This window comes from Diuraphis noxia, unplaced genomic scaffold (genome assembly GCF_037042655.1).
Source record: "Diuraphis noxia isolate RWA-SAM2 unplaced genomic scaffold, SU_Dnox_SAM2 contig0004, whole genome shotgun sequence".
Lineage (NCBI taxonomy): Eukaryota > Metazoa > Arthropoda > Insecta > Hemiptera > Aphididae > Diuraphis > Diuraphis noxia.
This window is the reverse complement of record NW_028301714.1, coordinates 18969398-18985108: the sequence shown is the minus strand read 5'-3', so window position 1 is coordinate 18985108 and position 15711 is coordinate 18969398. Positions and strand designations below refer to the sequence as shown.

General features: G+C 28.8%; 1 protein-coding gene and 1 long non-coding RNA gene across 3 annotated transcripts; one reads left to right on the top strand and one right to left on the bottom strand.

Annotated features, from left to right (window-relative positions):
• Positions 1-548: 548 nt before the first annotated feature.
• Nup133 (nuclear pore complex protein Nup133) lies at positions 549-6536 on the bottom strand. Its single transcript, XM_015518974.2, has 3 exons — positions 6266-6536; positions 4394-4469; positions 549-3986 (listed from the first exon to the last, which is right to left on the bottom strand). The coding sequence occupies exon 3, from the start codon at positions 3974-3976 to the stop codon at positions 668-670; it is 3309 nt and encodes a 1102-aa protein (XP_015374460.1). The 5' UTR covers positions 3977-3986; positions 4394-4469; positions 6266-6536; the 3' UTR covers positions 549-667.
• Positions 6537-9450: 2914 nt separating this feature from the next.
• LOC149055810 (uncharacterized) lies at positions 9451-15189 on the top strand. 2 transcript variants are annotated; one of them, XR_016191504.1, is made up of 4 exons: positions 9451-9936; positions 12780-12874; positions 13034-13281; positions 14394-15189. It is a non-coding gene; the product is annotated as an uncharacterized LOC149055810 (long non-coding RNA). The 2 variants fall into 2 exon arrangements; XR_016191505.1 differs by lacking the exons at positions 9451-9936; positions 12780-12874; positions 13034-13281 and adding an exon at positions 13297-13943.
• Positions 15190-15711: the final 522 nt, after the last annotated feature.

Sequence of the window (15711 nt, the reverse complement as noted above, 5' to 3'; positions counted from 1 at the left end):
AAATAAGGCGCATTCAAGTTGTGGTCTGTGAAAAACTTTATATTTATTTTTAGCCTATAACATCAAAAAGGTTGCTAACCCCTGATTTAGTTTACATACCTATTTTGAAATACTTAAATATATATGGGTACCTCAATTATTTTTAATTTTTTATAATATACATATAATAGAATCACTTACCTACAATATTTTTAATACTTTGAAATTAGCAGACTTAAATACATACCTAGTGAATATTATTACTTACGCACATACTTTTTTTTAGAAAAATTTTTTTTTATAATAATTAATTAATAAAGATCATAAGGAGTTACAATTTGATAATTTCAAATCATGATAATAAATATGTTTATAGAACTATTTTGACCACAAATGTTAGAAGACAATATTTTTTTTAGATAATAACTAAATTCTAAAGTAGTTTTCTATGATACCATTTCATTAAACGGCATAATGTTATTTATTAAACATTGAACTAGGGTGATAATGAATATTCAATACCATTATAACTAGTAGTAGGGATTCAGTCAGAATAATAAACCAAAATATTTAATAAAGGCTTAAAATGTATTTATTATTTATACTTAAAAATATTATGTATGTAGAATTAAAACAAGTACACATAAGTTTATAAAAAAATTAATAGTTTTAAATCAATATTTATGAATTACTGAACAAGTGAAGTTTCAAAATCCATACAATCATTAGCAGGTCTTAAGCAATGTTCAAATCCCATTTTCATAACATACTGCCACATAGTGTTTGAATGAAAATTTTCTAATTCATCAGCAAACAACAACCAATCTAAGGATGGTAAGAGATCTAATAGGCCTTTGTTATACATCAGTTTTAATGTCTTAAATATTAAAAGATTGTCTATTAACTCTATAGGGTTACTAATCTCTTGGTCATGAAGTGGATATTTTAATGTCTCTCTTAATATTGTTTCACACCACAAATAGCGACTGAGTTCTTCACATTTGTCTTTACTCTGAATAAATTGTAACACAGACAAAGCACGCAAACATTGATTTTCATCCAAGGTGATATTATTTTTGTGCAAGTATAAATTGAAAATTTCTTCAGGAGTTAATACACGCATACTATTCAAATCCAAATTCAATAACTCCAAGACACATTCAGGGATATTTATCTGATGTTCAATAATTTCCAAATGTCTATCTATCTGATCCAACTCTGGGATCTTAGTTAATGGCCCATTTTTTGCCAAAACCGCCATTCTGTATAAATTCAATTGGTATTGTTTACGAATCACATTTGTCTCTTCCTTAGACCAGCATTGTTTTAGGGATTCACATGTTAGGTTAATATTTTCAGAAAGACTTCCAGCTATCCAACCATAATTTGGATATGTTTCTAATGCTAATGCTATGTCATGTTCATACTTAGGTTTGCGACAAAAATTACGTAACAATTCTACAATTTTACCTTGTTCCAAGTACCAAGAAAAAACAGTTTGACGAAAATTTTGTTCAAAAAGTTTGTCCATAAAACTATACAATAAATCAATATTGTTTGTTTCAAAACAAACCTCCACTATAACTCTATGGTCTCCATATTTCTCAGCCAATTCAATTACTTTGTGGTATTCTTTATAATCCATAAGTTTCTTAAGTAGCTTATACCTGAGTTGTGTATAATTGCTGTCTATTTCTGTAAATACATCAATAGAGCTGGATAGTAAGGCATCCACCAAAAATGCAACTTGATCAGAAATTTCTGAACGAACTTCCTTAGTAATATTTGCCTTTTTAGCGAATTCAAGACTAATATTTATTTGTTTTATCAGCTCAGAACATATACCTTCATTTTTTTCACATAGAATCCAAGATATTTTTGATTGTTTTTGTTTGTCAATCGGGAAAAATTCAACGTTTTGTCTTCTGTATTCTAATACAGCACCAAGTACTTTCACTAATATTTTATTGACATTACATACAATTAAACAAATATCTATAGCACTACGATTTGTAGAAGAAATTTCTTCGCTGTATATACACAATCTCTGGAAAAGAACATGTGACATACTGACTTGCTTATAAAACTTATCAATGTGTGTAAGGCCTGGCGGTGAAGAATAACTATTACAATTGCTTTCAACTGCTTCTTTTATTAATGTATCTAATAATTCACTATGTTCAACTTCAATTTTTCGGAATGTTAATGTAGCTTGTAATTTTTCACTTAAATCTTTTAAAGCACATCCTGTATAGACTTGAGTTTCATATTTATTAATTTGCTTCATACGATTCCATAATCCAAGTTCTTGTAAAAATTTAAGATACCAATGTATAGCTTGCTGTTTTTCTTCTAAATGACTTAATATTACCATTGACGATGATCTGATAGTAGGTTCACCATGAACACCCAACCAACGAGGATCATTGATAGGTATATCATTAACAAGATCTTCTCCAACTTTAAATACAGTTTTATCTAGGTTTGATTCATCAGTTGAAGTAGATTCTTCTGGACATGCTTGTTTCACTAGTGCTCTGCAATTGTCTATTTTACGACTGACAAACTGTAAAAAAGCAGATTTCAATCTAGTTTCATTGCTACCACTTTCTACTTCAGCAGTTATAGGTATGGACTGATTTAGATCTGGAGATTGAAGAACACTTCTTGATTCATTGAAGTCGTACTGTACATTACTTATTTTAGTGACTACAGTTAAACAATGAGATTGAGTGAAAAACATACCGTAGTTGTTTACCACTGAACCTCCACCAAATTTTAAATCACAATCAACACCAATGACGTCGGTTTGGAATGGTTCAAAAGTAACCACAAGGATATAATGTTTGGACAAAATAAATGCTTGTTGTTCAGTAATTAACAGCTGAGGTGTAGATTCATTCAAGTAAGAATTCTCAATATTATTAAGAACATGTAGTGAAGTAATTGGACACTTGCTATCTTGAATTTGTATGGTCGCTAAAATATAATAGTTGTAAGCTTGGTTTGGTTTGGTGTGTATGAGAACAATAACCTCTTCACTACGATTATTAGTTGGTTTCATGTCAATTATTTCCATATCCATATCACCAGTACTAACACTATTAAACATCATAATTGAAAATTTTTCTTGTAATGAATTTGACAAGTTTACTTCAAATAATTGTTTCTCGCTATTTGGTTTTGAAACATTCCACTTAGTTAAGGTAGTACCATTAGTTGTAACTACATATATGCGTTCAGTATAGTCAGAAGAACTTTTTAAAACACAGCCACATATGGTTTTAGGGTCACTCTGTTGACCAGTTGAACCAAAAACAAGAGATGATAAATTCATAGATATATTACCCAGCCAACCAGTGGATTCAGTCAATATTTTACTACTTATTTGAGGGCGAACAGTATCCATGTTGACTGTTACCATGACCAAATCAGCAGTAGTTGTCAACAAAATATACCTTGAACTGTCAACTTGATACAGAAATTCACATTCCTTCCCCATCAACTCAGTATTATATTCAAAATATTCAACTTCATCATATACATCTCTCCAAAAACGTATCAATCCTTCAGGAGACACAGCTATACAACAAGCATGAGAAGACGACTTTTCTATTTCAGGTTCAAAAACCCAAACTAGAGCAGCTTGATGAGCGACTTCACTCGCTGGTAATCCTAGTTCAAAACAAGGATTTGTTTTATTTTCTTTATTGTTTTCTGCATTCCATACAAGAAGTTTGCGACCATAAACAAACCATGCCCAAAGACTATCTGATAAACGAGCCGACCAAATTAACTTATTCTTTTGCGATATACTTAATCCTTCAAGTACAGGATTAGGTGTATAAAGACCATATGATTCTAACTGATATCGGTCTGATTTGCTAACAAATCGGCCATCAAAGTGTAGTGTATGTTTCTTGGTACACACACTTTTATTCAAATTTACTGGAGGTCCTCTAGAATGAAGTTCTCTCCTCAGATCAAATGAAGCCATTTTAATCTACCTAAATAAAAATAAATAAATATATTATGAAAATAACTCAATTTAATTATTAAATATAGGTACAAACAAAGAATATGAAAAAAAAAATGGTATCATTAATGATATACTTCATAAGCTATACCTAGGCATCTATTAAGTAAAAAAAAACATTTATTTACTTAAAATATATTCATGCTCTATGAAAAAACATGTATACTTTAATATTGTATAATTTACTAATAGGTGCATAATATTATTTAAATTAAAAACATACTAATTTAATATATTTTTATACAAATAAGTACACATTTTTACAAAAAAAAAATAATACTCTCATACATTTTAAGAAGTATGAGTTATTTATTTTAAAATGGGTATCTAACAAAGCCAAGACAATAGGCCTAAAATTAATATAAAGACTATAATTACCTTGTTTAAAAGTAGATTAAATTACAAAAGTATATTTGTCAATTGATAATTTAAGAAATGATTCATCCACCAAATTCTAAAACAAATACAAATTACACATAAATAAAAAAAATAAAAGGAAAATTATTTATTTATTTTTTATTAGAAATAAGCAATCTATACCTTAAGAGCATAATTGACTTATGTGGTTAAAATTAAGGAAATAGCTACTAAATTAACTGAAAATAAATACCCCACAGGAGATATTCATATCACAAAACATTAGTGTTCTATATTTATACCTATCTACTTATGTCATTTTTATGAAAGTCAAGAAATTATTTCTGATTATAATATAATATGCTAAAATTGTATTAATAATTGTCATATAAATCTATGTAAATATCAATATAAAACCTATTTAAATGTATTTATATTAAACATTAAACTCTAAACTGTAAAATCTCAATGATAATTGATAGCACATTTAATAGATATTTATATGATTATAGCTTATGTCAAAGTCAATTAAGATTTAGTGTATCTTAAAGGATAATTATTCGTACAATTTATAGTATGTAAAAGTTTCTTGGCCAGGTGGTAGCATGAAATTTTTTTTTTTTTTGAAGAAATAGGTATCTAGTATTATATTTTATTATTTGAAAGATAAAGTATGTTTCATTCTTTAGGAGCAATTAGGCCTGTAAGTAAGAGAGGTCAACTTATAAAAAGGCTAAACAGTCAAATAACTAAAAATGTTTAAAGGAATTCAATTTACATTAAGTATCAAGTAATTAGTAAGGAAATTAATACAAAGAAAATGACAAAAAAATTAAATCGAAATAATTGAAAAACAATGATCAGAATGAAAATTTAAAAATGTCTGTATTTGTATTAATTCGACAGTTCTTGATCAAACAAAGTAAGGAATTAAGATAAAGTTGCACCCCTGTGTGTTATCTCAGCCTTACACATACAGCATAACGAATTGTTGTTCAACAGTTTTAATAATGTGCTTTTAGTTTTGATATTAGAGTAGGGTGACCATATGTCCTTTTTATACAAGATTGTTCTTTATTTCGGCTTTGTGTCTTGATGTCCTGAAAAACTTCTCTCAGGGCGCTTTTTATTCCATAATTTTAAATCTGTCCCATGTTAATCACATTTTTTTTTATTACTTACTGTTTATTTATAACTATTGAAATATACTTTTTTTTTAAATCATTTTTTTTTTACGACATGATTGAATAGATTAATGTAAGAAACTATAATTTTCAGTTGTATATTGTATTTTTGAATTTTTGTTTTACCATAATTATTGTTGTTGGTGACGTAAACTGTACGTATAATAGTATATTTATTATATAATAAATATACCCAATTAAAAATCAAAAATAATAATAATAATAATAAATACTTATTATATTATATATTTTTGTCCTAATTTTAATTTTTTTAAATATGTCAATTATTAAATTTAAAGATAAGTATATTATTTATAGCCCCACATAGGGCTTTTATTGATATTAATATTTTAAATTAAGTTATGAAAGATTTTAAATTCGTAACTATTTTAAAATGATCATAACTTACTTGAAAATAATAATATAAATAAAAGCCCAATGTGGGGCTATAAATTATATATTTATCTTTATATTTTATAAAATACCATTCACTGTAATACCAAAATTAATTACAAATTATTGAAACTGGTGAACAAAAATGTAATATAAGACAGATACTAGAGACATCACATGCAGGTACGATGTCCTCTTAATCATTCCACTCAAAGAAACAATTATTTTAAAGAAAAACGTTGACTAATTATGTTAAAAATTTACTCGAACAATTACTATTTAATAAATATATATTAATTATTATTAACATAGGTACCTTCCGACAAATTATATTGCATTATGTGATACTAAAGTGTAATATTAATCCAAAAGATTCTCGTTCAAATCGCACAGCCGTATAAAATAAGACCACGGGACCTCTTGAGTATATTATAATTATCTTATCTACATGAAAAAATTTAGAATAAACTGATAAATAAAAACGAATTAATATTCAAAAATAATTAAGCACCGGTAAAATTCTGTTAGTTAAATAATTTTTTGAAATGTTTGAATAAGTTACAATTAGGACAGTTACATAGATAGGAGCGTTGTAAACACGAATTTTGCGGTTATGTCGTTAAAATGTTGATAAGAAAAACATGATGACATAAAGCGTAACTGGGTTTGGTATAGACAGTATAGAATATGGAGGTACCTCATAATAATTATTTTTACATAATTATTAAACAATATGTAATATTAAATTTTAGTTAATTAATATAATCATTATTAATACTTAATAGTTAATAAATCAATCATTAAATATATTTTAAGCATGTTTTTTATAGTATATAATCTTTTACCATTTTACCGGTCAACCATCGAAGTTTTATTACCGCCAGCTTACCGGTCACAAATGAAAAGGAGATTATAACTTATTAGCGTCTATAGCAGTATTATTTATACGGAGGTAGAAAAACTAGAGTAACACTTTATTCCGATAGATGGCGCACAATATTTCAACATGAACACGAAATCATGATAAACTATATAACTTAGTTAATCATGCATGAAATGTTATAAAACATAAAAGTGTAATTATTTATTATGGATAGTGGATACTTGTATAATGTATAATCAAACCCGTAGCTAAAGGGTGGCATGTGGTGACCCGACTGCCCAAAATATTTACAGGACACCCAAAAAATAGCCAACGCTAAAATAATTATCATAATATTAATGGTTTGAAAAAGTGAAACCGTATTTTTAAATTGCCTAACCTATATTATGACATTTGTTATTATTACATAATAATTATCTTTGACAATGCGTTATCACGACAATTTCAATTGTAAATTGTTGTTATGACAAGTAAACATTTACTTCGTCATGAAAAATATGGACATATTATTATCAGTTTGTAATTTATCGCATCAAAAGCAATTTAATTTTTCGAACAACATGTCAACATGGTCAGATTATCCGAACTCGGCGTAAAAATCGTTTATACTTTATAGACACTCGCCGAAGTCGTTGTGGACAGTGGACACAAATACACAATGCATCTACATTCTACATTAATTAATAATTATTGAAAAGTAACATTAAACCGTATTCCTATTTCAATAATATTTGGCATTTCCCAACTCAGTATCATTTGTGTGGATAATTATTATGCGTATTATGCGCAATATTATAGACGCGCCGAGGCGATTTCCAACTATAATCAACTACAACAAGTAAATAAAATAATGTTCTAATAATAATACTATATAGAACGTAATTTATTGTGTTTTGGACGTTTTGGTATAACAACTGCGCAAGTGTGTGCACGCTTTCGTATTACAAGATATAGAGGTAAGTAGCTTAAAATCTGAGAATTATTTCGAAAATGTCCTAAAGTGTATAGAAAATCATAATAGACAATCTACATGCAACGGAGAAAAGTTTCACGTCCACATGATAAATATATTTTTTTAAAACAACATAAATAGTGACTTATAAAATAGTTTTAAAAAATGGTTGATTATCATTTGTTGATTAAACATTTTAATATCTAATATTGTAAAAATAAGAACCTCGAATAATATTTTTTCCAAGCAACATTTTTAAAGAATGTCAAAATAACATAATGAATCTTTCAATAAATCTTAGTTTGTCTTTTCTGTTAGAATTGTTTCAAATTTTCTTATCAATCAAATGTTATCAACATTTGAATTCCAAACCTAACTGAAAATAAGCTTGTTCATTTTTGACATTTTTAAACTGTTATAAGTACCTACCTACCTATAATTTATGATGGAACTTATATTAATTTATAATCTAGACTTCTAAAAACTTATAAAAAAATACTAAAAATGTATTTGCTACAAGAACTTACCCTGAACCTTGTATTATTAAAATTTTTAGGAAAATAAAAAAATCCTAAATGTAAATACATACTTTAAATATCTATAAATAGTTTAAAAAAAGATTCAGAATGCTTATAAAATTATAATATCATGTCTAGAATATGCTTAAGTGTTAGGTATAAAAAATATATAGTGTACATTTTGAGTGACTTTAGTTAGGTATTTATTTATATTATGACGTATTTGAGTATAAGCTAGGCTATATAATTATACTCCTATATATCTACTATTTGTACATAAATTAAATTCATATACAGTTTTTCAGTATCTATATAGGTTATAAGCTGGTATCATGTGTCTAGCTTACCTCTAACTAGTTACTTATGAGTTAAGGTTAAGTATATATACTTCATACTTGGTAAAATATACCTATTTTAAATGATAAAGTCGAACACATTATATACACACATATTTATTATATTTCTTCGCATATCAATGATACATTTGACCATATCGTTATATTGTGTGTTCTTTAAAAAAAGTTTTCGTACAAGATAAAAATAATATGTCCGCATACTCGTATACGGCTATTATATTATTAAGTAGGAATATGACATCAACCGATCGTTGTTTTGTGTGTTTTTTAATTAAAAACTATTAACTCTTTGACAAGTTCTCAAACTAAAAACTTATTTATTGCGAGTATTAATAAGACTCCATAGTAACCGAGTAGGTACCGACAGATAGATAACCCGGGGCGCGACAACCACTTCTTTACCAATAATTACCATAAACGTGCCTATATTTACGAGTATAATGGTAATATATAGAACCCATGTCCTATACTATATATACTATACTACATAGTATACTCACCTTATGCGTGTTATATATTATTATTAGTTTATACACGTCGGATTGTAAATATTATAATATATGTAGGATGGAGAGGTACCTACTTCTTACAGTTATCTATATCAATAAATAGTACAAATAATATGGTCGAACATAATATATAATAGTCAACAAAAGTAAAAACAACTATCGACGTGCTCGCATGTTAAACTTTTTATCTGGATACTGTATACAAAATATATTATTATAAATACAGAAACGTAACCAAAAATTTAAATGCAACTAATGTACGTTCCAACAACTGCATGTCGTCGTCATTCGGTATCGGTAATTGACTTTTCTTGTTTGAATTATACTAACGGCAGTACGGCACGCCGACTTCTGTGCCCGCGTATCATAATCATAAATATGCCACTGTATCGTGGTTGTTGTCACTCTGGTCGGTCTAGTTAGTATTAGTTGTTAGTATTATAGTGGATATAGCTACAATATTATAATAGTTTATTGGTTTGGGACCCGCATGAATGCGGTGAATCCAAAACTTCGAATAAATTATTTTCTCAAACCAATCTTCTATACATACACCTCTATAATTAATAAATTATTCCAGCGATGTAGTGTTTGTTTAGAGTGGCCTGGCTGGTGATGGGGGAGGGAAAGGTTGGAATGGGATTGAAGAGAAATTAAAAAATACAAATACAAACAAGAATATCAACTCATCTCTGACCGACCTCCGACATTGGACGTGTCTATTACAATATTGAGTTATCGACTTGTCAGCTCTAACCCATCTATTTTGGTAAGTCTTTTTAACTATTTTCCCGATTGAAAATATTTATTAGAGCTGTGACAATGTTCTAGTGATGAATTTCGATGAAGTACATAATATATAATATTAGAATAGGTAACCAAGTATTATATAGTATCAATACCAACATTAATTGATTAATCATACATTTCATATATATGTCAGCCGGTAGGGGGAATTCGAAATATACCACCGTGAAACTGTGGATAATTTAAAAATATTCAGATACGAATGTATACGTAAAATACTTATTATTTGGGATATGTTTTTTTCGTTTCAAAAAACTATAATAATAGTCCTTGCAGTTGAATAATTTGTTCATAAACCTTATGAACAGATCTGAACCTGGCCAATGCCAAACTTGCGGTAAAACTTCCACGGTTGAACACCTATAATTATGTCACTGTCGTAAATTCACCGACATCAGATCTAACCTCAATATAGAAGACAACCTGGAAGCAGCTCTAAGTAAAAAGTTAATCAACATGAAAAATTAATTAATTATTTAAAATTAACAAAACTATACCAACTAATATAATCTAGATATATTCCAATCTCATTTTGTTATACTATTATTATTGTTACGTATATATTATTATAATGCTTCATACTTGTGTTAAAAAATATTAATATTCATAGCCAATAACCTTTGTTGTTGAGGCTTAATTTAAAAAAAAAAATTGTTCATAATAGCAATGCGTATAGTATTGATATACATAAGAATTTAGATTTTTGTTAAATAATTTGAATGCATTTTAGTTAGTGATATCTTAAAATATTATAATAGAAATATTTTAATTGTGAGCAATAAAAATGTTATGTAATAATACACTTAAAAAAATGTTTAATGATTTCTTATATTATGTTTATTTTACAGGTAAGTAAGTACCTGTTACCGGGTCTTCTTCTAATTTCTATTTTTTTTTTTTTTTTTGTTCGTAAGGGGAAACCCGCGGCAACATAGGCCATTAGGTGTGGGGTGGTGCGGTAGGGGTTCTTTTTGTATATTTTATTTGTAGCATTTTAAGTGGGTAGTAATACGTGTTTTTGTATGTGTGGCAAGGATATGTTGCTAAAAATCCCGGGTGGTCACCCATCCGGGAGCTAGCAACTGCGGTCGGTACGTAGGTACGCTCATTGCGTTTCCGCAGATCGAGCGTACAACCACGCCTCACCAAGCCACAATTTCTATTATATTTAATATTCAAACATAATAATAACTGTAAGATTATATTTTATGTACAATTATTTTGTTTGAATTTTAAAGAATTATATTGCAAAAAATTTATACTTACCTATAAATATCGAGGTATGATTTTAATATTTGAATTACCAACGGTTAATGAGTTAAATATATAGAAAAACATTTTTTTCTTATTTTCATGACCTTGAATAACTGTCCAAAATAGCCAGTATATAATATAAGTTAGACGTACTTAAGTAATGCAAGTGTGTCTAATAATATATAAATATGATTTTGAAAATTTAGAACTTATTTTAACTAAATAAGTTGAATGAATGGGTAATTAAGTATCAATTCAAATTTATACTAATATAATGTATATTATGTTACGGGTAATAGCAATATTGAGTATAGGTGTTATATTGGTATGTTAAGCGGACGTTACACTGACATATTTTGTTGATTTTCAAGTGGGTAACATAACATATTTTACGATCAGCAGATCACATTTAGCTAATAGTATAATATTTTTAATATTATAATTATTATGATTACCTATTAATACTTTTTAGAATATCATTCATTCGTAAAATTTGAATAACATTGTTAAAAACCATATTTCAATGGTATAGGTACATAAATTAATGGTTTCTTTAACCTATAGATTTACCTCTTTAGTAGAAGTGTCAATGTACGTTTCAATAGTTTTACATTTTGTAACTGGCGCAATTATTGTGTTCACAATTTATTCAGAAGAAATAACACATTTTATTGACTTTCCAAAAATGTTGTAGATACGTATATTATAATAATTAATAATCTCACTCCGAAACGGCTAAAATACTTTTAAATTTTGTCAACATAGCAGAACTGCGTCAACTGATTTAAATAATTAGAAATTAAGGTAAAAATGTATATATGTAAATATAGGTAATAAGTAGCAATTAAGTACCTAATGTATGTGAGCAATTAATGAAAATTCAAAAAATGTAACGCCAGCTAATAACTTCGTTGTTGATATTGTAAACAATTATTAATAAAATAATTAATAAGTATGCTTATAATATATTTTATAATTTTAATAAAACAACAGCAATCATTTGTACCATTGTTTCGTCAATGGTGATTATTTTTTACTATATTTAAAACTATTAGTTTGTTTTTGTCTAGAATTAGAAAACTATACAAATTACCACTTTTCCCATGTCGTAAACATATTGTACGGGGTTACAAAATTAATTAATTATCAATTTGTTGAAAATTCATAAAATGAACACAGGTGTGTTTATGTTAAAACATAAATCATGGCACTTGTTTGTTATGGCCCTTCCAACGAGTATACAATAATTTATTGCCGTGGTGACCAACGAGATGACCGTACGTCGTAATAATCGTACTGGTTCAAGAAATATCTTATATCCTGTAACAAACATCAAAATGTGACTATTTTGTTATAAACTATAATTAACTTAAGAATTACTTAAAAAAATAAAATATAATGTTACTTTTATTTTTTAAATTTGAAATAGGTATACTTATATGGCTATAGGCTATAGTGCTAAAGTGCTACAATCAAAAACAAAATGTACAGACTTTTTATAAGTAAAATATTATTCTTTGTAATATTTTAAAACCGCATTATAATTTATAGATGTTACACGTCACCTCCAACAACTTATCTCACCTTCCGTATTAGATGATATATAAAAAATGCACTGTTATACTCGACTGGCATTTAATAATCGTGTTGGTATACGTTTGTTATTATTTATTTAATATAATTCAGCTTTAAAAAATAAAAACCAAAATTAATTTAATCGATAATGTTAATATATAAATGAGTTTATGGGATTGGAAATAAGCAATTAAATATAAGTGTCATCCGTATTTATTATTTATTTTCAGAAACTAAGGCCATAGTGAAAAAATTTCAAGCAGAAATTAATACTCATTGGTATCACGTGTATGCAAGATGGACTCGCTGTTCAATAACAAAGCTGCAACCGCGGCGAAATAGCGCAAGGAAAAACGAGTGTATCGACTGCCCGATTGTGTATGGAAGACGATATTGTCCATCGACTGGCTGTTCCTCAATTATCGCTGGTCCGAGGGCTTCGTGGAAGACACGGTGGCCGCGTTGAACATTCTGCAGGGTATGGCCTATATTCGATATTCGGTATAACGTCATCAAACAGACCGTCGCGCGTCGGCCTGTCCCGTTACGTGCACGTGTTCTCTGTGCTGGTGTACCTATTATTATAAGTCTGGCAGAAACGTCCTGTCACATGTCGCTGGTTGTGCTATATCCGTGTAGTGCCCGATGACCGGCAAAGTGGTGGCCACGTAGTACGTACGCGACTGACGGAGCTGCGGCCGGTTACTTACTTTTAGTCAGGGTGCTAGGGGGTTAGGCCATCTATACTATGGCAACCGCCGTCACGATGGTGGCCGATCCCGTGCAGCTGAGCATGTACGTCTTTCGGCTGGGGCATGCTGTGCGCAGTGCTGTCGGAGATGCGCTAGACAGTGGCTTCATTCATCGCGTACGTGGTCGTCATCGTGCTTATACGTCACAGCTTGAGGTATTGCTTGGCGTGAAAATGGTCCAACGTCACAACATGATGTCGAACACATTTTACGATTTCGTCGAAAGTTTTCACACAATCAACTACGCGCAAAGACATCGATATCTATTACTATCGTTTATCATAGTTACCGTTTTGTTGTTTTTGTACAATAAGTATCTTCTGAATGAAAGGATCGACAACAGACTGTATAGTAGCTGCCGATCGAACTGATTGTCATGGGTTCACAGGTTAGATAACTTTTTAACGATTTTGTACTTTAATTAAAATACACATTTTTAAGGGACCTAATTTTAACTATGCCCACCCCTACAATTGCTCTAATGCTTATTTATATCCACTTAATATATTATTTATTCAAATTTATCAGTGAAAAACCTATAATATATACATATTGATTAATTTTAAAGTTTGAATTAATATGATTGATTTAAAATACAATGAATACGCATATTAGCTAAATAAAGACTCAAAATTTGTTTAGTTAAACTCAACTCATGCTGAATTAATCTAATGCGCGCGCATGAACAATGTACATAAATTGTACATTTATACACGGTATTTTACCGTGCTGATATTTTGGTAAACTCTTAAACGGTACTGTAGGCTAAATGTTATTACTTATTATAGCATTTAGCAATGTTAAAATATAGTTTTTATTTGATAATTTATTGTTACAGATGGCCCAGATGGGTGTTATTAAATCAGGGACTCACTGGTTGGCGTGATTGTGTCACTGCATATTTTTGTTCGTCAAAAGAGTGCTGATCGCCGTGGTTACCGGACGCTGACCTGTACTGCGGCGCCACGCGGAAACACCCGACGTCAAGTTCGTCCAGTAAGCCGGTAACCTGAACGTGATCAATATGTCTGTTAAATAGAGGAAGGTGATCAAGGTAACTGCTGGCTAGGGCCGTCGACGATGACCGTGACCGTGGTTGATGGCGAGAACGTGACCTGCGGAATGTCTTTGCGTGATCCTCTACATATAGCGTCCCTCCCGCCAACGCGGCCAGTGTGAAAATACCGTGTCCAACTGTTATAGTTGAAAGTTGAACTACATAAATCGTAATAATGATTATGCGAAAAAATATAATAATGCGATTATTTTCAAGCGTACTTGACGCACATGACCTACTGTCCGCAAGTTTAAATGGATTGGAAATTATGTGTAATCATTTGTTTTCGACGATTTTCAACGATTTTCAACGATTTTCAACGATTTTGAATTATTGCTTTATTTTCTTACCTAATAATCGATCTTAAATACTTAACCCTTAACCATCGTTAACTAAAACTGCAATAACTACTTAATTTTGATAATTAATGTTAGAGAATTTTTCGCATATATAAATTATTTAAAATATTATTAAAGTTATAAATTTGCTGTCTAAATTTAGGTATACCATTTCATAAAACAACCGATACTGTTATTATTTTGAAAAATCAACTCTTCATAAAGTATTATTTATTTATAACGCCATATTTGAAAATATTTGAAATTGTAAATATTATACTGCATTAGGAACTGCTTGACTGTAATCAACAATGTTTTATAATTTTAAATTAATAAATGGGAAAGAATTTAATGATTCTATTTTTAAAATGATTATTAATTAAGTAAGTAATCTTTACATAGTTATATTGCTACATTTATTTATTTTTAACTATGAAAATACTGTAATAAGTATTATAACATAATATTATACCTAATTTGCAATAATTTGTTTACCAAAATATTTATAAATAAATGAATTAGTTAGATCCAAAGATTTTAATAATGAATTAGAACTGTTTATACACTGATTATGTTAATATCACAGTTTACACTACCTAAGAACAATATCAAAATTCTTTACTTATCGTAAATTGATTTTGATTTTCCATCTTATATGTTATTTGTTAACTTTTTCAATTTTCCATTTATGACTCTTTATACCTACTATAGCAAATATCGTATTATAAGCTCAAGATTTTCATAAATACGAGTACAACAAA